This window comes from Dermacentor albipictus, chromosome 8, assembly GCF_038994185.2.
Source record: "Dermacentor albipictus isolate Rhodes 1998 colony chromosome 8, USDA_Dalb.pri_finalv2, whole genome shotgun sequence".
Classification (NCBI taxonomy): domain Eukaryota; kingdom Metazoa; phylum Arthropoda; class Arachnida; order Ixodida; family Ixodidae; genus Dermacentor; species Dermacentor albipictus.
The window spans coordinates 6,938,674-6,965,642 of NC_091828.1; the positions used below are offsets into that span (position 1 = coordinate 6,938,674).

The 26,969-nt window shown below is 46.7% G+C and overlaps 1 protein-coding gene across 2 annotated transcripts in view; it reads right to left on the reverse strand.

Moving 5' to 3' along the window:
* LOC135910456 (dermonecrotic toxin SPH-like) overlaps positions 1-26,969 on the reverse strand; it is a 184,948-nt gene that overhangs the window by 103,233 nt on the left and 54,746 nt on the right. For both annotated transcript variants that reach the window (XM_065442495.1, XM_065442494.1), the window contains exon 2: positions 25,452-25,552. In XM_065442495.1, the coding sequence (XP_065298567.1) occupies positions 25,452-25,532 (81 nt within the window). In that variant the 5' untranslated portion in view covers positions 25,533-25,552. The remainder of the gene's footprint in view (positions 1-25,451; positions 25,553-26,969) is intronic.

Consider the following 26,969-nt stretch of genomic DNA (forward strand, 5'->3'; position numbering starts at 1 on the left):
TCGACAGCCCCGTCTGAAGCACTGGGACGGTGCTTTTTCTGCTGGGGATAATGTTACGGCGGGAAAAGAGGGCAATGTCGTCGCCCATATGTGTTCAACCATATGAAGACATTGCCCAGTGTCCGACGTGATCTGGTCCTGCATCTGCAGCAGTTGCCCACCATCTAATTTGGATGCGCCCTGGGACAAAGACCATTCGGGAAAGTGTTCTTAAAGGTGTGAAATTGATCAGCGATCAAGTTAAAGACTACGAAAGCTCGATTATGCGCTACATACATCGTAGGTCAGTTTTGCAGTACCTTTATGAAGTAAGGCTGCTTGCTTATATTTAGCTCCAGTATAACGTTATGCCACATTGCAAAACAAGGGAAAACAAAATAAGCCAACGGAGAAGGAGTGTCTAGCACCTGGAGATGAAAGGTCTAATGTAACGCTGAAATAAGACTTTCGACAACATGTTGGCAATGTACGTTGACGTAACGTCGACCTGAAGTTTCCCTACAACTCGACTGTACAGCAAACAACACAGATGATGCCTTTCCAACTGGTTTATTGAAGGAAACCTGTGACGACGCTTGATGCTTTGTTACTATGCATTTGGCGTTCGTATGTGTTTAGTGCATATAAGTTTCTGCTTTTATGCAGCAAGTTATCTTGCGCCCCTTTACAATCATGTTACAACCTTGAAATGGTGCACCATTGTCACATTCCACCATGTGTTTGGCAGTCTTCGGCCAGAACTGGCCCTTGTGCCACTAAAACGTGTTGTTCAATTGGAGGTACGACGTTCTTGTGAGGTGTGCAGGCCCTGAGAAAAAGATTGTCGTTAGTCGGCTTCTCGTTGCTCTATAAAGCGCAGCGCTTCATTGTTGCTGGGACTTGGAGTAGCAGCTTCCGTTTGAGGCAATGAAAAGCTAAAGAACAAGCAAACTCAACTCCACTTGACATCGACGTAACGCGAAGCATTGTTGGCGTTACTGGCTCATGAACCATGTCTGCGTGTATTTAAAATGTGGCTTTACGGCAAAGATGTTCAGCCGGACGCTACGCCGTCGTTGTCCTACTTCCCTAATATTCGCTCATGACCTACCGGGAGAGGAAAATAAGAGCTCAATAGAGGCAAAGGGTGTCGAGTAACTCTTTTCCCCTGCGAGAATCCGATCTTATACGCGAATCTTATACGGCTATTGCATGGTCGAGCCAGATCGGCATCTAATTTCTAGACTACTGATGCCCCACCCCCCCTGCCGCGAAAGAAACAAATGTTATGCTTGCAGTAGGTGGCCAATGAACCGTGCCCAGCGATTTCAACGCAATACTAGGAGCGCGTTGCTGCCGCTACTTGTTGCGCCAGCAAAAAGTGCCGACAGCCACGTCACTCGTCAAAACAATCCAACCAATCGCCAAAACATTTGCAGCATCCGCATCTCCAGTGGTGGTCCTTGCGCCCACTATAGGCCCGCATTGGATTAGTGGTTCCGCACATTCCATCACAGCTACAGCTATGAGAAGACAACGAGTAGCGCGTACTCCTGCGGAAGAAGCTGCCTACGCTTGCGTCAGCAAGAGCTGGCTCGTGAACGCGCTCGTCGTCATAGGGCCAACGCCTGGCTGCGCGCCAGAGATGTATAAAGCCAGTTACCAATGTTTCCACAAAAAGGCACTCCTGAAGACAAAGATAATGATAAATAGCCGGGCAAAGGAACAAGAGTTTAGAATCGCCAATCAGTCACTAGGGTCTGTGGAGGAGTGCGCTTACCTAGGTAAATTACTCGCAGGGAACCTTGATCATGAGAAGGGGATTTGCAGAATAAAAATGGGTTCCAGCGATACGGCAGACATTGTGCGCTCCTCACCGGAAGCTTATTATTATCATTGAAAAGGAAGGTGTAAAATCAGTGGGTTTTACCAGTGCTGACATAAGGGGCAGAGACTTGGAGACTGACAAAGAGGCTTGAGTACAAGTTAAAGACTGCGCAATAACGATGTAAGAAAGAATGCTAGACATATCGCTTAGAAACAGAAAGAGAGCGGTTTGGATCAGATAGCTAACTGGTATAGCCGATATTCCAATTGATATTAAGAGACAAAAATGGAGCTGGGTAGGTCACGTAATGCACACGTCAGAGAACCGGTATTCATTAGGGTTGCAGAATGGGTGCCAAGAGCAGGGAAGCGCCGTCGACGATGGCGAAAGGCTATTTGGGGTTATGAAATAAGGAAATTCCCGAGCACTAGCTTAAATTGGTTGGCGCAGGACAGGGGCAATTCGAGATCGCACGGAGGGGCCTTCGTCCTGCAGTGGACACAAAATTGGTCGACAACGATGATGATGATGATGAATACATGCTCACCACGTGAAGCATGCGATAGTGAAAACGTGGTAAAAGAATGCTGAAACTAAAGATTTCAAATATAGACTGCTTTCCAAGTTTGAGGTGCATGGTGTAACACTAGGTGTCACAGCACAGCTTCGCTGTTCGACCATCTTCACGAATTGGAAGGGGTAGTTATTTTTTGGGTGTAAAAATTAGTATTAAAGGACAGCGTGTAATACGAAGAGATTATTTTCTACTGTAAATGCGTATCGAAGTGCGGCAAGCGACTCAACGGCCTGCCTTGCCGAGAGAAAGGGCTTTCGATGCCGCTTGTCGACACATGGGTCTGTGGCCTAATGATATCAATATTAGGCTTGTATTCTAGAGATCCTGTGCTCGAATTCTCCCACCGCACAATTTTAGTAGTGTGCCAGATTCATAACGCCGGTTGACCCCAGAAGAATGAATTTTGGAGAACTCCATGTAATGACCATCCTTTCCATGATATCTGAAATGCCTTCTTGCAGCTCTCGTAGACACAAGCGCCACAGTTCCCTGTAGTAAATATTCTACGCTTGAATTGGTAAACTACCTCTTCCCTGTACCGTTTCTAGAAGGCACCATCCAGTTATAGCGTTCGGCGTTAGATGCTTGAATTCATTTAAAAATAATCCGTATTGTGTTTACTGGCATTAACATCTAAGCGGCATTCATTACGAAGAAATACCAGCACCGGTTCATGAGGACAAAATACTGAGTATCTGGATCTTCCCATCCGAACATGTGCATTCGTGAGACTGCTGCGTGGAACGATGTGATGATTTTTACTGTAGTTTTAGCCAAATTCAGGTTTCGTAAACTGCGTCACCTGTTGTAATTTGCCTAGTCAAGAAAGTAACTGGCTACAAGCAATAGGTTGCTGAAAAATGTAACTAAAAACAGCGATCGTTATCGGGTAAGAACAGTAATCGTTAATATACAAATATACCTAGAAATCAAGTTAATTACAAGTAATGATTACATGTAATTCGTTACCTAAAGGTCCGCGCGAAACCAAGCGGTGCACCCACAACCGACACAAGAATCTGATACAACGTTACGTCAAGTACCAGCCCGGCGATTCTGCTTGCGTGTGGACCCCAGCATGTCGACGTGGAGTCAATTAAAAGCTACTGCAACGTTATTTCAGACCATGCAAAATCCTCCATCATATTGGCACACTAGTCTATGAGGTCGTGCCGGACGGCATTACTCAACCACAGTAATACCGGGCATGGCTTGAAGTCGTCTATGCAGAACGCCTGCAGCCATCGTAAGGGCAATAATGAACTGCGAAATCAAGCATCGTATAGGGGCCTATTGGTTCAGTAACATGCTTGTGTATTGCGCTGCGGTGTAGTAATTTCTACGTGGACGTACAGAGCTAATTGGGTACACCTGAAGCGCGGTATGTGTGTCTCTAGCGTTAGCTTCATGTTTGCATAATGTCTTAGTTTTTATGGCTATGCAGGAAGTATTCCTTCAAAGGTCAGTGTTCCATTACCTTTCGGAACTGTGAAAACTAATTTTGCACATTGTCTTAGTTTTCTTGAAGAATTTCATGTTTAGTTTGCAGCATCAGTGCAATGGTTTATAACGGAGAACTGACACGCGTTTTCTGATTTCTCTGGTTACCGCAATTTCGCCTGCGAACATCTGATGAAGCTATCGCTAGACGCGGGCGCGCCCGCATGTATCCGATCGTGGATCAGGTCAGAAAGCTGACTGAGCGAGCCCTACGCTACTGCGTTTATGATCTCTCTTATGGCGAGTCTGATTAACGATGGCACTGCTTCGAGCCAAGACATTACGTGCTCGAATTGGGATTGCCGTTCTCGCTGCTCCCTGCAGAAACACTATTTCATTGCTCTTATCACTACGATGAGTTTGCACTGCACAATGCTTATCTTTGACTTGAACTAATACTATTGGCGCTGTGAGCGTATCTATCACGACGTGGTCCCGGAAATCTCAGCGCTGGTGCGCCCTTCCATTCACCCCTGAACATCTTTCAGGCCCACGCCCAAACTTTTGACGTTATTCCTGGCACGCTGACACTTCCGGAAGCCGCAGCATCAGCGAATTGAATTTACCCTTGTTCTTTCACACTCCTGCCAGCGTACGGACCTGTTGGTTGCAGCGCCGTGGTCGCGTTTATTTTTTCCCTTTGTTGTTTTGCAGCAATTTTGTTCCGTGCGCGACGTGCAGTGGGGGCTAGAATGCCAAATAAGTGTTGTGTGCCGACGTGCAACGGCAACTACCATACGGGTAAGAGGATACAAGTGTTTTCTTTCCCTGAAGAAGACGACACTTTCAAGGAGTGCCTACGCGCCATTCCTAGGAAGGACTTCGCGCCCACTTCCTACACTACGGTAAGAATTCTTGATGGTCCTGTTGCTCCTAGTAGTCCTCCTAGTTGCTCATACTGGTTAAGCACTTTTACTGTGATACTTGCGAAGCCCAAATAGACTTATTGTGCCCACACAGACTGTAAACATGGTTACACAAAGGGGAGAGCATTAGCTTACTTTAATACGTAGCTTCTCAGGCGTTTACGAGACGATTGTACGTTGCTGCAGGCTTGCGCGGATCATTTCCACGCTTCATGCATCGAGAGCACGACTTCATACACGACTTCATCTAAGAGGGCAGGAAACGTTCTTCGAGTTGCACTGCCAGTACCATCGTTGCGCCGTGGATCTGTGCCTACAGTTTTTTCCGACTGTCCTTCATTACGTTTCAGCACCAGACAAAAGCACAAGAGAAGCACCTGACACCTAGAGGAGCCGACCAATAGCTTCCTAACTGGCTCGTGCTGTTGAAGAGTCACTGGATTCACATGAAGCGGAGCAGGGGAGAAACCATTTTTCGCCCCTCGAAGAACTCAAGGCACGCTCGCAAGTGCCATGAGTGCCGGCGAAGTGGGCTGTATTACATAAAGGAATATGCACGATGTTTTTGAACATCCCCGACGATCGTGAACCTTGGTTGAAGGCGTCATTAAGGGTGTTTGGAAACGTTCAAGTGTCTGCCTGCTGTACAGGCTCCGCGATCGAGAACCTTGGTAACGCTTTTGTACCGGTCTCTGTTCGTAAAGTAAGCTCCGGACTTGTTGGAAACTTTGGGCAACGTGCACGCTGTCAGAGGAGCGCTGCAGTTCTCGCCACCTTTCGCTTAAAATACATTCCCTTCTAGACATATTGCAAAGAAGCCCTAATGAAGACAAGAAAGGGACTGCAAGGTTCATAAAGGAACACCTACTACTGCTTTCTGCAGAACGTAGCCAGTACAGCACACATGTATAGGTGTTTCATGCATTCTCCACACAATACGGCCGCATGCCTATATGTTTTTGAGAGGAACAAGTAGACTACCTTTGGCCCATCTGAGCATAATCAGGAAAGTGTGCTCATTTGTTCAAATGTGCCCAGAAATTAATTCTTGTTATGAAACTTTCCTTCAGTATGCTTCCCAGAAATTTAAACATCTGCAGTCACATGAACACACCGCCACGTTGATACTTGACGAAATTCATATGAAGCCTTCTTTTGATTACAAGGGTGAGAACATATGTGGGGCTGCAGTGAATTCCAACAAGGCAGCTACATCAGTAAACGTACTTGTGGTTCAAATTCTGATGGGCTTATTCAAGGAGGTATCACACATTCTTCCGTTAAAAAACATACAGAGTGACCTACTTCATGGCATACTGAAGAAGGTAGTCTTAAGTTTAGAAGAGACTGGGTACAGGGTCATGGCTGCTGTTTGTGACAATAACTCACTAAAGAGGAAGGCCATGAATATACTTCAGCCAAAGCCGATGCTTCGTCATGTTTACCTACGTCTGGCAGACCGAGATAGACCGCTATTTTACGTGGTAAATGCTGTGCACCTCTTTAAGGGCATAGGAAATAATTGGCTGAACCAGAAAAATGCAGGCACTTGGTTTTCTACCGATGCTTCGAGCTTTTAAAGAATGATGCTCGTCCTGAATTCAAATGACTGCATAATTTAGACATTTGAAATATTTACATAAAGAGGAGTCATTTCTGCTGCTAAAGTCTGGTTATGGCTTGACGTCGAAGGCATTTGTTATGCGGGTACTGCAGGTTTTTAATTCGCACCTAGCCGCAGCCCTGGCAGCTCGCAGTGGTGAAGCCAATTTTCAGCATGCGCCAGCAACCGCAGATTTTATCAAAATGATTTTTCACTGGTGGAGTATTCTCAACGTAAAGACACCGAATAAAGGCTTCAATCATCGTAATGTTTATGAAGAACCCATGTCATACCATACAGGTGACCGAAATGTAGCCTTTCTAAATGCTTTAATTACATGGCTCGACGTCTGGGAATTTAATGGCCACGACAGCGGAGTCCTCACCAAGCAGACATTAAGCGCCCTAGGGCTCTCTCCTCTATCGTTGTTGGAATTGGTATAGTAGCGCATAAGTGAGCTTCTCTTCCAGTACGTCCTACTAGGGAAAGTTTAAACGGATCATCTCGAGTGTAATTTTGGACAGTACAGGCAGATGAATGGTGCGCAGTACCACATATCCGTTCGACAACACTATGAAACAGAGCGCAGGATTTCCTTTCAAAATACCTTCCCAAGGATGAACACTGATGACCTCAGAGGCATCGAAGAAACAGTGTCAGAGATGTAGGCACCTCCTTTAATGATTATGTTAGCAACGATGACTTTGATGCGCTCAGAGCACGAATGCCAGTTATTGGTTATGTTGGTGATTATTGTGCGCATGCTACAATGAAATTTCTGAAGTGTGAAATTTGGCGAGGACACATGATTGTTACTGGAAATGAGACCGAAATGGATGAAGACACCCATTCCTTAATCGCCCTGCTGGACCTAGGTGGCCTCAAATTTCCCTCTACGCTTGTGATTACAGTAGTCGTGTACACGGAGCTTGTAGTTACAAAGCTTCGGACACAAAGTGCCTGCACACAGTTTCTCCATGGCCCAACCAAAGGAGTGTCGTTCAGCAACTGATTCTAGACTCTCTGCCGAGGGTTGAGGACATAGATGCATGTGAAAATGAGCACACCTACGAGCTCCTTCTCGCACTGTTTGCAAACTGTGCAGCAAGCCTAATGCTGAGCAACTTGTGCAAACAAAGGAGTGATCATCTAAATAGTAGAAAAGACCAGAGGGCAAAAAAACGAAAAGCTCAAATCTTTCTTGAAAAGTACTTTTCAATACTTGTACTCTGAACATTTAATTGATTTAAATTGCATTGCGGTTATTTTATTGCAGTTTTCTTATGTGATTTCTTCGGCCAACTTCTGCCTGTTGCTATGCAATGGGCTTTCTTTTGTTTTTGCCGTTCATTTTTTCCAGCTTTGATTTAAAGGGCAGTTTGTTCTATTGAAATTTGAAACTGTAGTTTTGCGGCAGCTCAATGTGACGTGTTTTTTTTTTCTTATTGAATTAAACATCAGACAGTTATTGCCGTGGTTAGTGAATGACTTGTTTGTGATAACTTGAGGCTGTGTATGCTTTTCTTGTGCAGAGTACATACAGAGCTATTCTGTAATTTGTTTTGTCGGTTGGCGTAACTTGTGGATGCCTCCACTTGTACAGTCCAGTAAGTTGTTCTTTGCGTCACTCATTTATCCTACTATAGTCCAGAATTTGGCCACCGGTGTGTTTAATCGACAGAGTTTTTTTCGCATGTCTTTGACTCTAAAATGTAATGTGTTTTGTTTTATGCCATTGTAGTGCTGTACTTTTCAATCTCATAAATGAGCGAAATAATGCGTTTGTCCATCGTACAATTGAAGTGGCAGTATGGTTTTGGTGTTCTAGTTTTTGACATTGCTTTGGAATTGCAGTGTGCTATGTTCTGCTTTCTGTCATTATACTGAGGCTCCAAGTGCGTACATTAATAAAGAAATGGCTATTCTCGGGTATTGTTACTGTGCGTGCCTCTTATCAGTGCAATGACTTCTTTTGGCTATCAGTTATGATTGTATAGTACACAGTATAAAAGGTAACATGTGCCTATATTACAAGGCGATATCGTGTGCTGTTATCTATTTCAGCCGCGAACATTCTTTAGTTGTAAATATCTTTACAGACTACGTATGCTGTGATCAATAAATATGAATAATTCCTTTCCTTGTATTAATTATTACAATTACCTGGATAAATCGCGTGAGCCTAGCGGTCGAGGAACCTGTATGTGATAACAGTTCTCGCGAGACGAGCGCGCAGCAAGTGCTCGTGGCCCTCCCAGCCGGCGGGTAGTGACGTCGTCGACTTCACATCACGTGACGAGCAGGCCTGAAAGATGTTCAGGGGGTAATGGCCCGACCCACCTGCGCTTACGAGCGCGCCGCGAATTCGTGGGGCTAGGCCAACCTACCCGGCGCAGTCCGCTTAACTCCGCCCGACATTATGCCCGTTGAGCCTGACAACCTTGCTTGTAATCGAACTCGACAGACATCATCTAGCACGACAAACCAACTCGACCCGCCCTTTTCAGGTGCGTACAAACAACCCGTATGTTTCGCTGAACCTGCAAACACATTGCATGCATGATGCGAATAGTGTTGTACATTCTCGAAGGCACATGAGCGCTACCAATTAACCTGGAATTATTCATGCGTCTTACCCGCAAATCAGATTGCGATGATCGGCGCACGTGCTTGTCGCTGCCGTTTTGTCCGAGTGTTTGTTGCTTTCGTGGGCGCAGGTTCACCCAATAAAGCTAGTTTTGTTACTCGGACATTGTGCCGCGGTCGTATTGTTCACCGTCGGAACATGACTATACTTAAATGCTGTGTACACACATATATGAATATATACTATATTGCGGCACTGCCACGCTCTTGAATGAGAGGGACATATTCTAAATAAATAAATAAACATGTCTCTCTCTCTCTCTCTCTTGTAAAAGATGTATTACTTCCAGCACGCTGACTACAAATAATACAGACAGTCATCGAGCGTTCACGCATTTGCATCTTCAAATCGCAAAATTAAACTACAAATTGCACGAGCCTTGGTAGCACAGAAATCCTAAGTGTCATCATCCTCATCAGCAGCAGCAGTATAGTGTGTGTCCGATGCAGGACGAAGGCCTGTCTCTGCGTTCTCCAAAAACCTTGTCCTGCGCCAAGTGATTCCAACCAGCGCCCACGAATTTCCTAATTTCATAATACCACCTAGTCTTCCCCCATCCTTGAGTGCGCTTCCCTTCTCTTGGCGCCCATTCTGTAACCATAATGGCCCACCGGTTATCTAACCTGCGTATTACAGGACCTGCCCATCTCCATTTGATTCTCTTAACGTCAATTAGAATATCGGCTATACCAGTTTGCTCTCCGATACAAAACGCTCTCTTTCTGTCTTCTTCTTTCTGCATTCTTCGCTGCAACTACCTTTGCACGGACCTTAACTTTTTCTCAAGCTTCTTTGTCAGTCTACAAGTGCCGGCCTCATATGTCAGCACCAGCAAAATGCCCTGATTGTATACCTGCGTGTTCAATGATAATTGTAAGCTTCCAGTTATGAGCTGACAATATCTGCCATATGCACTCCAACCCATTTTCTGTGAATTTGCTTCTCATGATCAGGGTTCCGTGGGAGTAATTTACCGAAGTAAACCTATTCTTGCACACATTCTGGAGGCAGACTTGCAATCCTGAACTATTGTTGGCTTGCCAGGTTATTCATCACTGTCTTTGTTTTCTGCATATTATTCTTTAACCCCACTGTTACACTCTCTGTTAGGTCCTACATCATCTTTTCTAACTCGTCTCTAGTGTTGCTGAACAGGACAAAGCCATCTGTACGGCGAAGGTTGCTTAGACATTCGCCATCGATCCTTACGACTAGGCCTCTCCAGTTCGGTAGCGTGAATACTTCCTCCAATCACGCAGTCAACTGCATTGGACAGATTGTATATCCTTGCCTCATGCCTTTCTTCACAGGTATCTTCCTACTTTTCTCGTGTATAAATAATGTACGTATGGAATCGGCATAGATATTTTTGAAGATACTTACGTAAGCGGTCAGTACTCCTTGATTAGATAATGCCTCTATGTTTTCATGTTCCTGTCCTTCTCCCTTTTACGCGTTAGTGCAATGTCCTCTTATACGAACGCTTCTATGACTAGTGGTACCTCGACTGACTGAAATGCCTTTTCCTGTTCTGTGAAAGTCATAGAGAGAGGCTGATTGTGGTCTGCGAATTCCTCGATTACCTGATTATTGACATGGATGTGATCCACTGTAGAGTATCCCTTCCTCAAGCCAGCCAACACCTACTAAAATCGAGTGTTGCCTTTATTCTATTGCAAATTATCTGGGTGAATATTCTATATATTACTGGGAGTAAGCTATTCGGCCTATATATTTCTTATTTTAACGTCTCCCTTTTATGGATTAGTGTAGCATTTGCATACTTCCAGTTTTCTGGGAGCCTCGAAGTCGATAGACACTTCGTATAGAGAGCCGCCAGCCTTTCAAGCATTATGTCTCTTCCATCTTTCATTAAATGGACCTTCCATTTTCTCCTGCCACTTTTCCCCTTTTGATGTCTCGCAATGCCCTTCTGACCTCATCGCTAGTTATAGAGAGAATCTCTACAACCTGCTCATAACTGCTTTGAATAGAGGTAGCGTGGCTTCTCTGCGTATTGCACAAATCAGTACAAAATTCTTCCGCTGCTTTTACTGTACCTTCGAGATTGCTGATCTTATTACCGCGTTTATCGTTCAGTGCATATATCTTGGTTTGTCCTATGCCAAGTTTGGTCTCACTGATTTCATGCTGCGTGCATTTTTTTACGACTTCCTCAGTTTTTCTCATGTTAAAATTTCAGATATCCCTTATTTTCGGTTTGTTGATCAGTTTTGACACTTTCGTGCATTCTATCTTATGTTTTGAGCTTGACACTTTCATTCTCTGTCGTTTTCTGTATTAGGTCCTTTGTTATATGGGAGATCTTGCCTACTGGTTGCCTTTCGGGCCTTACCACCCACTTCTATAGATGCCTCTTTAGCTAGCCTACTTACGGTTTCATTCATTACCTCCATGTCATCGTATCTCTCTGTTCTAAGGTTGCATATTTGTTTGCAAGTACCAGCCACAATTTGTTGCCTTCACCCTTACTGCATCTAGGTTGGCCTATTTCTTCCTGACCAATTTTATTCTTTCTTTTTTCGAATTGAGATGTGGCCAAGCCCACACTAACCTAGGATCACTGCACTTTACCCTACCCTAACAGTTCTACACTCTGCATTAGGCTCGGATCGGTGGAAAGTGTGAAATTAATAATCATAAGTAGTGCGTAGTGATGAAACAAATGATATAAACCATTCTTACGATCGGCCAGCGGGAATAGTGACTTTTCTAGCTTCCCCTGTCCCACTCTGATGAATCGCTTCGTGAAGCTAACAATGCGCCCCCCTTGGACGTGACTGCGGCGCCAGCAAGTCGAGACACGTTTGACCGTGCGAGTGTTGTTTGGTGGTTCACTGTCGCTGTCACGAACCAATGGGAGCAAGAAACTCCTGAGGAAGTGCGTTCCACGCCGTTTCCTTAGGGACTCCAGTGAACGCCACGTTTGCTGGACAGACGCTTAAGCTTACTGCTGGGTCCTCCCAGGAACCAAAACGCACCAGCTTGTGTCAAGCATGGCAATCCCTGTCTAGGAAACTCCTCTTCTTTCTGTGTGTTCATTGAACCAGGGCCGGATTTAGGAAAAGGGGGGCCCTGGGCTAATGCGCATGAAGGCCCTTTTCCCTATACTGACCTCCCCCCTCTCACCTGCTACGCTGCTGGAAATATGCCACGTTTCATTTCAATTCCACCAAATTAAAAAAAAGGAAGTGCGATCAACGGGCATAAAATTATTGTTATTGTTAAAAGGAAAACAAAAAAACTTGCTTCAAACGCGTGCTGTTGTTAGCACCTACACATTTGTTCACTTTGTGATTCATCTGCATTCTGTTTTCAGCAAAAGCTAGGCTTTAAGGGAACGTTTAATGCATTCAAGACGAACAAGAACGCAGAAAAGACAACACAGCTCAGATGTCGATCCTTCTGAAGCTAGGCTTTGTTTGCATCCCTAAGTTTAATCCCGTGAGGAGACGCATTTTTGTATCCAAAGCATTCTTTATTAATACAAAAGGAGCTGACTGCAGTAATCGTTATACACGTTACTCTATAAATATGCAATAGATATACAGAATACTTAAGGCAATACAATCACCATAAAATGCACTAGGATATAGATGAAAATTATCAACTGTAATTACAAAACACAATTTAAAAATGTGTTCGTTACAGGTAGGACAAGCGAGGACGACACCGAATTCACGTGGCACTATCAAAAATAACAAAAATGCAGTTCTTTTTACGCACGCTAAATATCACAAGAAGAATAAACAAGAAACGAGCAACGAAGATTTGCATATCTTGAATTACACTGCTCAGTGTTTCATTGGCAACGTGGAGGCTGGGAGGCGACACAATGAACTTATCGGAACTATTCAGGTATACAACAAACAATCCTATTTTAACATGACATCTTTCACCCCTTCGCTTTGGCGAAATCAGATATAGTCTGTTTGAAAGGTAGATCGCAGAGGAGGTCACTTTCAGTGAACACGATAGCAAGCGAGTTCACCTTGTGATCAATGAGGCTCGAACGAAGACGATTTTTTGTATCAGCGATAACTTGGGAAACGAACGTTCGGTGTCACAGTTCGGCACGGGTATGCTTAAGTACATTCGCAACGCAATAGAAAGGTTCGGAAACACATCAATAAACTTTTTTTCGTGCAACCCCTATTGCAAAAACCAGCGTCTCCCAGCGTCTTCCAGCGTGAAACCAGCGCGCTTTTTGGCGCTGGGTCGCACTGGGTACGCTGGCACTCGCTGGGACTCACTGGGACACCAGTGAGAACGCTGGATAAGAGCTGGGTCACACTGGAAGAGACGCTGGTTCCACTGCCATGACGCTGGGGCGCACTGGTTTGTGCTGTACAGGCGCTGGTTCTCGCTGCAGTTCGCTGGTTCGCACTGGAAACTGCGCTAGTTGTGTTTGTGCCGCGCTGGTTCCATACGCATGGACGAGCGCTGCTGAATATTTAATACTTAATTTATACAATTTTATCGCTTGATACTAGTCTCTTGTCCTAAATAACGCTATATCTTGGGGTTATAAAACCCGATTTCGTGTCCCAGCTTGGAATAAAGGTGCGTGAGCTGCCCATGTTTATTCATGCGCACTTGAAACTCAAAATCACTTTCGCTTTCTTTATTTTCCCTTTGGGCTTGGCGGATAGCTAAATTCTTGAACGAAACCACGTAAACGCAGAGGACGCCGCATTTTTAAGTAGTTCGCACGTAACGTATGACTGGGAATTGTCGCAGTGTTGTGGAGTGGACATGAAATGCAGAAGTCGTTCAGACGCGCGACGGACCCCGAGTTCGAAGCTTATCGCTGAATGATATTATCGCACCGATAACAAAGCTGAAGTGATTCGTGCGCTTCCACTTTCCCTATTGTACTGAAAAAAGTTTTGAGGCTAAAATACGCACTTCTTAGCTTTCGCCAGCTACCCGCGCCGAGATCGGTCCCCACCGAAGCTTAGGCCTAGCGTATCAGCCGAGTCCGTCCTCACGCTATCGGCGCGTCTAGGCTCAGGTATCAAGAAATATAACAAGGATAAATCACTCTATATTTAAGCTTCCGCATCGGTGTTCTTAAATAAACAATTTTTTCATGTGTACAGTGTCAGCACAAGAAGCGATGACCGCTGATGTTACGCGTCATAAACACAGGTATATGCGCTATCGCCGAAGGCTCCCAGCACTAGCCTGCGCTTCTCTGACGAAGATATATGACTAGACAGGCGTGTTGACTGAAAGGCATCACTGAACTAAGGAAACGTTGCACATCCTTTGCGTGAAGAACAAGAAACGGCTATCGAAATCGGCAGAAACAGCCCATACACCGTCCCGGGTCGGCGGTTCATTTAGGACTTTTTTCGAAGTTAAAATAGCGATCGCAAGTGAAAATCGATGTTCTGGCACTTCCAAGCATACTGCTGAATACGGACAGCAACCTTTTCTTTCTGGTACAGGCGTGAGTTTTAGTTGCTAGGCGATAGCGCATCAACCATGCCTGTAGAAGACGTAGCTTTGCGAAACAAACTGCTTCTCGGCTGCGACATGGTAAATTACGCTCGTGTTTCCGTCTGCTGGCGTGGCGTAGTGGTAAGGTGTCGGACTTCGGATCTGTAGGTCGGACGGTCGAATCCTGGTCGTAGCAGTTTTATTTTTACGTTTTTTTTTCTTTTTTTTATTGCACTAAAACGCTCCTTATTGCTTTATATATTCAAAAAAATATATACGGCGTCCAGGCATCGCATATTTAACGCGCTAGAGCTGTTTTTCGCGCGAGTAGCCAGTGCCTCCCAGCACGCTGCGCGATCCCAGCGCCCCAGCATGCAGCGCGCTGCACTGGGCCCATAATCAGGCGCACTGGGTCCCAGTGGCACTGGGTTTTGCAATAGGGACAACTTCATTATTTCCAAGGTACTCTAGTCCTGGCACACAGATTTGTGCAGATAGTTCGCAAACTGAGCGATTTCAGCGGGAACTGCTGGCTCCAAATCATTTTTGTAGGCTTTCAGCAACTTCTTAGCCTACTGTGCAAGAGAGGCCTCGCTCCCGACTTTTGTCATCAATTTTAAGAATCCGAACCTTTCGAAGAGTTCAGTGTAGGCAGCCTTTCGCACTCGCAAAGCAGAGCCTAGACTGTCAAGTACAACATTGTAGGTCTCTACGATGAACTTTTTTCTACCTTGTAGCGCGCTATCGTTTTTCTGTCCGGGTGCTTACTCAAAGCGATGCGTTTGCCCTCATCCTGATAGCAGTGATTGGTACTTAGAGTACGTGCTCTCTCTTCGAAGGTATCAAAGAGAGGTCGCAAAGAGTTAACAAAGCCTTCTAGAGAGCTCAGCAGGTCTACAGCAGTTGAAATGTCTAGCCCTGGTTTCTGAAGTGCTACGGTCGTTTAGTCAAAGCGCTCAAGGATTTTTTTCCTGAATATCACCATGAATGAAGTCTCTAGTTTTGTAATTTTCTTGAAGAGAGAGTGCATTTCGTTCCTAGTGGCACCATTTTCTTCCTCGTTCTTGGATGCAGCTTCAAGGCAACACAAAACTGCAGAAGTGACGGTAGATTGCATCTGTGTTTTCGGCTGTTCCACTTTTCTGTAGCTTTTTAATATTGTGTGTACATAGTGATCGCGTCTTCCTTCGGGATGGCGGGCACACGTCCCGTGCAGCTTCCCGTCGACGCAGTTGACCCAGCTGCTGCTCGGCCGGTTGGTGCCCTTTGTGCTACGACCGTCTCCGACGTGGAGCTTCCAGATTCGGGAGATGACTCCACGGCGACTGAGATGGATTCCGACAGTAGCAGCTTCACGCCTGTTGAATCGCGCCGCCTGAAAAGGAAGTTGCGCCGGACATCAAGAGTTGGTGAGTCGACTACAAAGACTGTTGACAAACTTGGCGCGTTACGCCGGACATCAGCAGCGAGGGAGTTGCCTGCAGAGAATGTTGACGCACCTGGCAGGTTCTCTGTGGCTTTCGTAGCCACAACGGAGACGGCTAATTTGAATACCATCAACAGACAGCGGCTGTCCCAGTTCTTCGACCAGCTGATTCCGGGACAAGTCCAAGAGGTCAGAATCAACGCTTGGAAGAATGGCCTTACGGTAGATGTGAAATCTCGGGCGTCCGTGGACAAACTGCAAGAAATTGGAGTGTTAGGCGGTATGCCGTTCCGCCCCTATATCTCTCATGGAAAACGGACTTCCGCTGGAGTTATGCAGACGTAGACACTGAAATAACGGACAGCGACCTGCGGACACTCATCAACTCTACGGCCACGATAGTCGACATTCATCGTTTCGGCCGATCACAGTGTTTTAAAGTAGTTTTTGAAGCCGACTCTATCCCATCCCACGTCAAGGTGGGCTATGTGCGGCATCCTGTCCGTCTGTATGTTCCCAAGCCTGTTCAATGTGACAAATGCAACAGGATTGGCCATGTGAATGCTGTTTGCAGAAACGATATATCCTGCAGTCGATGCGGCGGATCACACCAGCATGACACTTGCAAGACGGAGACAGTCAAGTGCACCAACTGCTTTGGTGCTCATGAGGCGACGGCTAAAGACTGTCCTAGGATGAAGAACGAGAGGCTTTTATTGAAGAAGATGGTAAAAGACAACTCAAGTCACCAAGAAGCGGCCGCGTCTTTTCGTCGCCGCAAACGTCGTTCCCGACACCGACGCCCAGAGTCACACGTCAGTAGTCTGTCTCAGCCGCCGTCACAGCAACTCTCAGCTCCGTTGCCTCAACGTATTGAGCCGCAGAGTGATAAGACGCCGCCTGCTGCAGCGCCCCATATTACCACGGTGATTCAGAAAGATGCGGGCATATTATCCACCTCCTCTGATGTGAAATGGCCTGCTCTGTCATCCAAAGTCGTCGAACCAACGCGTCCATCATTCCGTGCCGGTCCAGCTGACAATAAGGACAAGCCAGAAGGCCAGCAGGTGAACGTTCTTCTGAAACGACTTTTACATTCCATGCGCGCGCTGCTTTCAGGCCTCAATACGCCAACAGCAAGGGTTGTTGTTCTGTTTTTGGATGCAATTGAGCCGCTCTTGGTGGCACTGCAGTGATTAATTATGGCGCTACCCCACAACCCCTCCTCTGTGTCGATGCACATACGTCGCAGTGTAGTGATGCAGTGGAGTGCCCGGGGACTGCGTGGTCGCCTAAGTGACTTCCGACAGCGCATCCAAAACTACCGCTTCCCCGTGATTGTTATATGTGACCCCAACATGCCTTCTGCTTTCCGCCTTTCGGGATATGCCGTGCTGTGGTCTCGAGAAGCTGATGAAACCAGCAAGGTATTACTGTGCATACGCCTAAATATTCCACACTACCGCCTTGTCCTCCAGCACCATAACACGAACCACTACATTTGCTTGACGTTAACGCTTAAAGGGCGGGTCCTCTCGATACTCGGCGGCTACATTCCACCCAGAGATCACATTGATTTCTCGTACCTGTCCTCAGCAATCCAGAGTTGCACAGCTCCCCATATTGTTGTGGGCGACTTCAATGCTCATCACGCCCAATGGGGAAGTACAGTAATGAATAACCGAGGCAAAGCCTTGTCCGACTTTATGCACTCACAGGATTTCGTCAATATTAACGATGGCTCTCCTACGTTTCTGCGTGGCACGTCCTATAGTAGCTGCTTGGACCTGACGTTTGTTTCCTCACGACCACATTCTTCTATTAGCTGGTTCAGTGATGTGGAAACACATGGCAGTGATCACATGCCAACGTATATCTGCGTCAAGTGGTTCGCACCTACCACTTCGTCTCATGTGCGGTGCACTGACTGGCCCACTTTTAAGACATTCGTGGAGAATTCCTGTGCGAATCTTGAGTCACCAACGCAAATAGAAGACTTGATCACGTCCGCCCTCGGTGAGGCCACGCGGACCATATGTGCACCTCCTATCGCACGTCTCCTATCGACGTGCAATTCGACAGGTTGCGCGCAGTCCGACGGCGCGCTGAAAGGAAATATAGAAGGACGAAATCCAAGTACGATCTCGCCCTTTGTCGCCGAGCTCAACGACAAATAATGCACCATCTCGAGAAATTAGGAAGGAAGCGCTGGAGAAAGTTCTGCTCATCACTGGATCCTCGCAAGCCGCTGTCGCGTATTTGGCATATAGTCAGGAGCCTACGTTTTCCCCGACTAGAAAGGTACCCTTTCAGTGCTCTGGCCCTTTACCAACGCCGCAATGATGTAGAGGTAGCGGACGACTTCTGCAAAATGATTGTGGGCACAACTCAACCAGCCTCAATCCAATTCGAAGTTTTTGCGCCACCTTCCTGAAGTGACCACTACGACTTGCTCTTTACGATGCCCGAATTAGAGGCTGCTCTTGCGTCGTGTCGGCATTCGTGTGCTCCTGGCCCTGACGGGATCTCGTACTCGTCTCTGTCTCACCTTGGCAGGGCTGGTCGCACTGCATTGCTCAATTATTACAACGACACATGCGTCTCCGGTATTGTTCCGGAGCAGTGGAAGATCAGCCGCCTGGTTGCTCTCTTGAAGCCTGGAAAGACTCCTTATGAGCATACCGCATACCGCCCAGTTGAATTAGCCAGCTGTGTTGGCAAAGTTATGGAACGAATGGTCCTGGCGAGGCTCGAATGGTTTCTGGAAAGAAATGATCTCTATCCGAACATGATGACCGGTTTTCGGCGGGGTCGTTCTTCAATTGACAGCGTCATTAACCTCGTTACGACAGTGGAACATTAAACACGTCAACGCCGACTCGTCGCCGCTTTTTTCTTAGATATCAAAGAGGCCTGCGACAACATCCATCATGAAGCCATTCTCGATGCCCTAGATGACTTGGCTATTGGCGGCCGGCTCTACCTGTGGATTGTGAGCTACCTCAGCGGCCGTTTCGTATACATGTCCATGCCTGACGGAGACACTAACGGTCATCAGGTATGCCGTGGAGTTCCTCAAGGAGGAGTTCTCAGTCCAACATTATTTAATGTGGCACTGTTTGGCCTGGTGAGCGAGCTTCCACCTCACATCCACATCAGTGCATATGCAGACGACATCTGCATCTGGGCTTCTGGTACAACACGCCCACAACTACGTGCGAAATTACAACGGGCTGTGTCATCTACTTCACGATACATACGGCATCAGGGTTTGCGCTTAGCTGCCGAAAAATGTGCTGTGGTTGCTTTCACGCGCAAATCCGTCTGCCGCTACCCGATCTCCATTAACGGTGTCATAATACCTTCTGTCTCCCACCACAGATTCTTGGGCGTTATCATCGACCGCAGTTTGTCATGGACGAGGCATGTTAATATGTTGAAGCAAAAACTTAATCTGTTTAGCCATGTTCTTCGCTTCGCAACAGGCATGAAATGGGGCCCCACGGAAGGCTCACTACTAAGACTTTATTAGTCTCCTTTCGTAGGCTCTATTCGATAAAGCCTTCCGATACCCTCAAACTTGAGCATTTCCTGCTTACGGACATTAGAGAGCGTCCAAGCGCAGGCACTCAAAATACGCCTCTGGTTGCCACGGCGTGCCTCCAAGAAAAGCACAATTGAGGAAGTCCACGTATGCCCATTACCAATATACCTGTCTCACGAACCACTTCGTGTGTATTTACGCTTACTGACACGACACCATTGCCATCCATTGACGTCGGTTCTACATGAGCGACCGGACAGCAGTTTCACAAGTGCACTCCGCTGCCACCTACCTCACATAACATCAGGCTATGCCCTTCCATATCACCCCGTCAAACCACCATGGGTGATGGTTCAACCTTCCGGATGCCTACATGTCCCCGGCATACTAAAGAAATCATTGGATGCCGTCAGTGGACTACAACAACTTGCTCTCGCGTACATCTGGTCAGAATACCAGACATATGTTCATGTTTACACAGACGGCTCCGCGTCATCTAAGGCATCGACAGCAGCTGTGGTGATACCAGCCCAACAGATGGCTCCAGGTTTCATACTAGACCATAATTCAACAACAACAGCTGCAGAGCTTGTGGCTATTCGGGAAGCGATTCGCCACATCTGCGGGGAAAGACCTCAAGAGTTGTGCATTTTCACGGACTCAAAACCTGCGCTGCAAATTTTGGGATGCTTCCTGCGCTACACCGCATATCAGGTTCTGACCCTGCAGATCACCGAGCTACTTTCATACGCTCAAGAAAAACACCACCGCACAGTGTTCCAATGGATCCCGGGACACTGTGGGCTCAACGGTAATGAGATGGCCGATGCTGCAGCAAGGCGCGCCCTCAGCAATGGCCTGCGAACTGTAGTGCCATTCTCCAGACCGGACATCACATGCCTCCTGTCGGAGTTAATGAGGAGTGCGACGAGAAGATACTGGGCCCAGCCAGACGCTCGTCACGTCCGCCTTAAAAGCCTGGATCCCGATATGAAATTTCCTATTCTGCGTGGAATTCCACGTCCTCATACATGCCTGATACACAGACTGCGATTAGGCGTCGTCTTCACGCACAAATATTTGCACAATATTGGACGGACAGACTCCCCGGTCTGTTCAGTGTGTGGCGCTGTAGAGGCGATAGAACATGTGCTCGTGGTGTGCCCTGAGTATGCGCGAGAAAGAGTGACATTGGCAGATACATTGAGACATTTACACAATGGACTACTGTCGGAGGACCTCTTGCTAGGCGCGTGGCCACAGAGTTGGCAGACGACAGAGACAATGCGTGCACTTTCACGTTTCCTAGGTGACACGGGCTTGGACTCACGCCTGTGATACCAGTTGTGTAATGCGTCATTCACCTCGTTCCTCCCATTATCATACCCCATTGTGACCCTTTTTATTCCCCTCTTCCCCTTCCTTTACGTAGAGTAGCAGGCCAGATGCTCCATTATCCGGCCGACCTCTCTACATTTTCCAATCTATAAAATAATTCTTCTTCAAAATATCCTTATATGATTCAGCGTGTCTTGATCACCTGGTCAGAAAGACTTTTCAAAACAAGCTGCTGGCCCGTTCCGTCCATGCTGTCCAAAAGATACCTCCGTCGTTTAGGTGAGGCAGCAAAGAACTCACACAGTCTCTGAATTACATTGAAACATTTGAATGCCTGAAACAACGGTCAACGCTACACGCGCCAGCTAAATTCAGTGAATCACCAGCACACGGGACGTACACTGCCAATTCGTTCAGGTGTTTCATTGGAGCTGGCAGTCTTTTGTATTTTCCTGACATATTACCAGCATTATCATAAGCTTGGCCCCTACAATAATCAATTGAGATGCCATTGGTCACCAAGAGGGACATCACGGTACCGAAATGATAGAAGCTGGTATGCGATTCCATTGGAACAAATCCAAGAAAGCGTTCGTACACTTTCCAATTTAAAAAGTATCGTAAAACAGCTTATCAACGTCCTTAACGTCTGGAGTTGAATAAACAAATAAAGAGAAGTATTTTGCGCGTTTCACTTCATCAACGAGACGTTCTTCGACAGCCTTTGCCATATACCCGATAAATTCATCACAAGTGGTTTTTGACAGATACAATAGGTTACCGTCTCCTTTGTTCCCGTAGCGTTTGATGTGCTCTTCCAGAAAGGGATCAAACTTGGCAATGGCCTCAAGCACTCCTATATAATTGCCATTTCTCGGTGAACCAAAAATTACCTCACTGCCCCTAGACGCTAGGTTGCGCTCAGCTAGAAGCTGAACTGCAATGACTACGGGCTTCAACACTTCTGTCCAGTAAGCGGTCTATGTAACATCATGCTTAACCAGCTCCTTGTCAATTGTGCTGCTCGAGATAGAGCGGGCGAGCCATGCTGCCACGTAGTTCCAGTGCTCGACGCTATTTTTATGTGAGCAAACCTTTTCTTGTGCTCTTTTCCAATCAGAAAAGCCGCGCGTGGTGAAAGCACTGGGGTTGCTGGAAATCGAAAATAGTTTGCACTTGAAACAGTGAACGTAACCCTTGTACTCCTAGTACATTAACTAGTGTCGCTCGTACGCCTCTACATTTACAGCCGTTCACACGAAAGGATGAGGGGACATATAGCGTTTCTGAGTTTTGTATTGCCTTTCGGAAGACGGAAAATTTTCTGCCCGATTTTGAATATACAATGACCCTTTCTGAAGGCATACACTCCGAAAGCTTTCATTAATAACGTCCGGCCACATAGCAGGGTAACTTTGGAGAATCTCGCAACGTACCTCTTGCCGGAGGGGTGTATGTACTTCTTTGTTGCCACAACGAGAAGCCGTCTCATTCGTCCTCTCGAGGCAAACTTTATGGGTGGGAACGTGACTATTTGAAGCCGAACTAACAGAAAGGAAGTGAGTCGGTTCTTGGAGTGTTGCTTCCAGGCGCTTGTCAATAGAAGGAGGCTAATCGGAGAGGTTTGGCGCCTGTTGATCAGCAGTAGTAGAAATCGGCCTTGGTGGACCGGACACCTGGAGGTCTCTGGCAGGGGCCCGGCCGAGTAGCATAGACGTTGCTGACTCAGGGACAGGACAGGACTTGGTTAGCGTCGGTTGCTCAGAAATATGGGCGACCGAGATTGGCACACTTTTCACAGGATCAGGACAACCAATATGAGTCAGACCTTTCTTTTCGCCAGGAAACCGTGGTGATGGAGTTGGTAAGTACTCCACAGAAGCAAAGTCGGTACTATTGATAGTTTGACACGGACTCTATGTAGAGCGATCATACTGCTCCACGGAAGCAGCATTCAGTAGTGGTACTTTGTCGTCTTTGGTAGCTTCTTTTCACGCTCTTCTGTTTCTAACTTCGCCTTTCGCTTCGACGCACCATTTTGATGCTTCCGACCGAGCATTTTCCCATGGATGGATGCTAATTGTTCACCGGGCTCTTCGTCAGTCCGACGCGACCACAGGTGTCGACCACGTTGCCTGGATAGTCCATGGCTGGCAGAGAGCGTCGCGTCGACCGAGAGCTCCTCAGCGGGCGGGCTTATGCAAGCTTAACAGGTGGCTCGGCGCTGAATCGCAGCCCGCCATAAAATTTCGTTTATAGACGCGCGTCGTGTCTGTCACTTACTAGCGCCAAAGCAGGCGTTCACATACGCATAGAGTTCCCTGTACAAATTCTCTCCTTCTCCATACAAACTCACCTCTTCTCCCGTTCCAGTCTCGTCTTCCTATTGGCTAGGAGCAATCCTCTCTTCTTGGAGGTTCTCGATTTTTCTTTCGCCTCGTCGACGCCAAGCGCGAGATGAAGGGTAGAGGGCGAGTCCTAGCGCGGGCGCAGTTATGCACGCTCCGCCGCCTCTGAGTCATCTTTTTGTACTACTTTCTGGAAAGTTCGGTGGCCAGTCTGACCTATTTTTTTGTCGAGGGCACGCGAGGGTGCGCAGCCACTGGGCAGGAGTGGTCCCTGAAGACAGGCCTATTTGTCCAGCTCTCCAACTTCCTCCCTCACTCTTCCACAACCCTAACCCGAACAGTGAACATTAAATGCCCCATGGTACGAAGACAAAAGCACGTGTGATGTCTTGTTTCCTTTCCTCGCTAGACTCTGCCATCAGACTCAACATCAACTGCCGTCGGGCTCATCCTCCCCCACCCAAATTACCCTCACGGTAAAGAAAAGTCGAATGGGAGGCACTGTTGGGTATTGCAGCACATCCTTTCTATGAGAAGGACAGCGGCGGAACCATTTGAGAAGCCGAGGGTGGCGCGGTGCTGGCAAGGGGCAAGGGAGATTTACGTCCTCTTCCCACATTACGTGTTTGTGGTGTTTCCCCCTTGCCCCTCCTCTCCAGACAGCACTGGACCGACGGACTTACAGGAAACCATAAAACCTCTTCCAAGCAAACGCACCTCGCTTCGTAAGAGGCCCTCCCACCCCCCCCCCCCCCGGGGTGGCGGGGGATTCCTGTTTTTGCAGCTCGACAAGCTCTCCCCAAATGATCAGGCTCAACGCATGCTGCTACATTAGGTGGGGAAGGGGGGGGGGCGTCTTCTCGTTATGGCTTTCTCGCTTCATACATGTCGCTCTAAGTTCCGTTGCCCATGGTTCCATATACTAAGCAGGTTGGAATAAATGGGCCTCCTTCTCCTACTGTCGGAGGCGACGCCCGGGGCTGCAGCCCCCTTAATCCAGCACTCCATTGAACAAAGGTGCGGTTGTGAATTCGCTCTCAACGCGGGTCCTTCGACCACTTTCGACGGTCTGATTGGATGAGGGTGCAGTGGCAGATTTCCCTCACCTAGGTATCTAGGGAGGACAGAACGTGTTTAAGCAGACTTTTCGACTCCACAGTGCGTTTCAATCGACTCCACAGTGCGACTCCACAGAACATATTCCTTCCTTCAACAACTTCCTTAACGTGGATGAGTCGGACGACGGCATGGGCCAGCTACCGCTTTTGACATGCCCGACTGCAACTCTTGCACCGTCTAAAACCTAATTCGTTAGATGTGCGAGAAATCTAACGAAAATGGGAGTGTGTAGTTTAGAATTCGTGTATAAAATAGTGATTACTAGCAAAAACTGGATTAAAGGTAAAAGAGGCAGTATAGACATACAAAGTGCGGATAACGCTAGAAGCAACAAAGACAAAAAAGTGTCTTCGGGTATGCAATTATTTTGCTGATTCTGTACTATAAACTGCTTACTTTGCAAAGCGAGTGGCGCGAGATTTTCTCTTTTCGGCCAAAGTGAATAAATGTGTGATTGGGCCTAACAATGAAAACATTTTAAATCCTTTTATTGTACACATGATATACCACAAAACAATAAATGTCTAAGTCACAGCCTTGCGCAGGCAAAGACGTTGAAACCAGCGAAAGCGTAGGGGAAGTTGTTTGTTATGCTTCACATGAAATATATAACTAATAACTAAAATGGAAACCAGCGTCGACGATGACGTCAGACTCGCATAATCCGCATGATGCGTGTGCTGCTTCACCATTTAAGCGTCCGCCGGGTCCATTACGCCCGCGCTTTCTTCTGGTGTCTGTGTACAAGTTTAGCCCGGGAGTGTTAGTCAATGCTGCTCACTTTCAAGGCGGTGGACGTAGAAGGCTACTTTAGGTGGAAGTGTCACGTAGACATATCGCATCCCGAAAATATTTTCTAAAGCTGCAATTTAGATATGATTTGTTAATATTGTGGAAGTTTATGACGAGATGTATTTACTTATGTACCAGGCTTCACTCAAATCTTACAAAGCCTTTACAAAACTCATGGCAATGCAGAAGCGTATTGCTGCGAAGAACTTATGTGCACGTCTTTATGCTTTTACGTACGACTACTCTTGCCGAAGAAAATAAACTAATTATTTAGTGGTGTGCCACACACACCATCAATATTTTATTGTTCAAAGAACAAGGTTATCCAAAAATTATAATTCGCGGCTTTCGGAAGCCCCATTTAGGCGTATCCCGAGGCAAATACCATATGGCAATTTAGTAGACCGATGTCACTCACCTCACTGTCTGCCACGTGTAGAAGAGTTATATATGCAATCATTCGTGTGAAGCGATGTCTACTGAAATGCGGAACAGCCATAACCTTGAAATTAGCACCACCTGCACTTGAGAAATAAACCAATCGTGAATGATTATACCACAATGAAGTACACAGCTGTCGTGCCACATTAGAAGTGGATTGACTACATATGACTGATTCCTGGCCTTCGCAGGAGCATGACGCTCTTTTTCTGTGTTGAGACCTCAAAAATAATAAAAAAATGCTTTCTCGAACGTACTTTTGCAATGGCCACTGCTACGAGGCCTATTTTACCCCGCAAGTGTATGACACTTTCTTTTGAAACATAGAAACTTGCGCCGAAAAGGATGTTTCCGTAGCCACATGCCAGCTTAATATTCGCATTACGCCGACAGGCACTTCCGTACCAATCCTATCGTTAACGCGTGTTAGGAAATAAAAGATATTAACCTAAAGCACGAGCACACGAATTATTTTCCTGAGTTGTTTGTCTGTGGGATAAAGTTACACTGAATGTTTTCGCTGGTTATTCAATCCTCAAGTCCGAATTCTTTGGGGCTATCATACGGCTTTCCGAGATCTGTTACTACGCAAAATTTTGCTTTCATAAATAATACGTATAAAATCACAACAGATGAGGTACTGCAATTTGTAAAAGCGCCCCATAAAAGGATGAAGGAGGCACAAATTATTGTGGGTACGAGCCCGAGCCTATTGAAGTAGAGTGGTCGTTTTCAACAGCTGCGCTGGGCCGCTATCTTGTACACGTTCGAAAAGCCGACGTTCGATTTCGCCTCGCGCGATTTTCCAGGCTGCGCCGATATCGCGGCCTAGGCCAATCTAGTCCAATCGCGTGAAGCGACATCGAACGTCGGCTTTTCGAGCGTGTACAAGATAGCGGCCCTGGTCATCCACTTTCGCAAGGCGGACATGGCAATTCGATGTTATTTTATTTGCAGTAAACATGACACCAAGTGCAAATCGCGTTAGAAATAATTCAGCTAAGTCAGAAATGCATTTTTACAGCGTATCAACGGCTTTTGATTCAACTCTCAAAAAAATAAATCGGCTGTGAAAGCGGCCAAATGTGCACATATTGATCCACTGCAGCGTCGTCATCGAATTGTTGGCCTCCCAGAGATTCTTTGAGCGTCTCTAGGAGATGACTGTCGTGGCGCGATGAATGAGACTTATAAGGTAGATGTTCCTGTGGTGTCGAATCTATTTCCTTCAATTTCTCGCATCGGACAGCAGCAGTCAGTGATCTCGGATTGTCATCGAGAAGAATCACATTACATATTGCTTGGCTTCACCTTTTCCGGTTATAAGCAATTTGAAAGGGACTCAGTGTCTAACAGTAATGTTCAGCATTAATAGCGCAACAACTTTCCAAACAATCAACATGCTATATGTCCTGCTTGTCCCCGAAAATTACGGGAGAACCCATCTCACATTGACAGTCGATGGTAATGCGATTAGCATTCAATCAATGTAGTG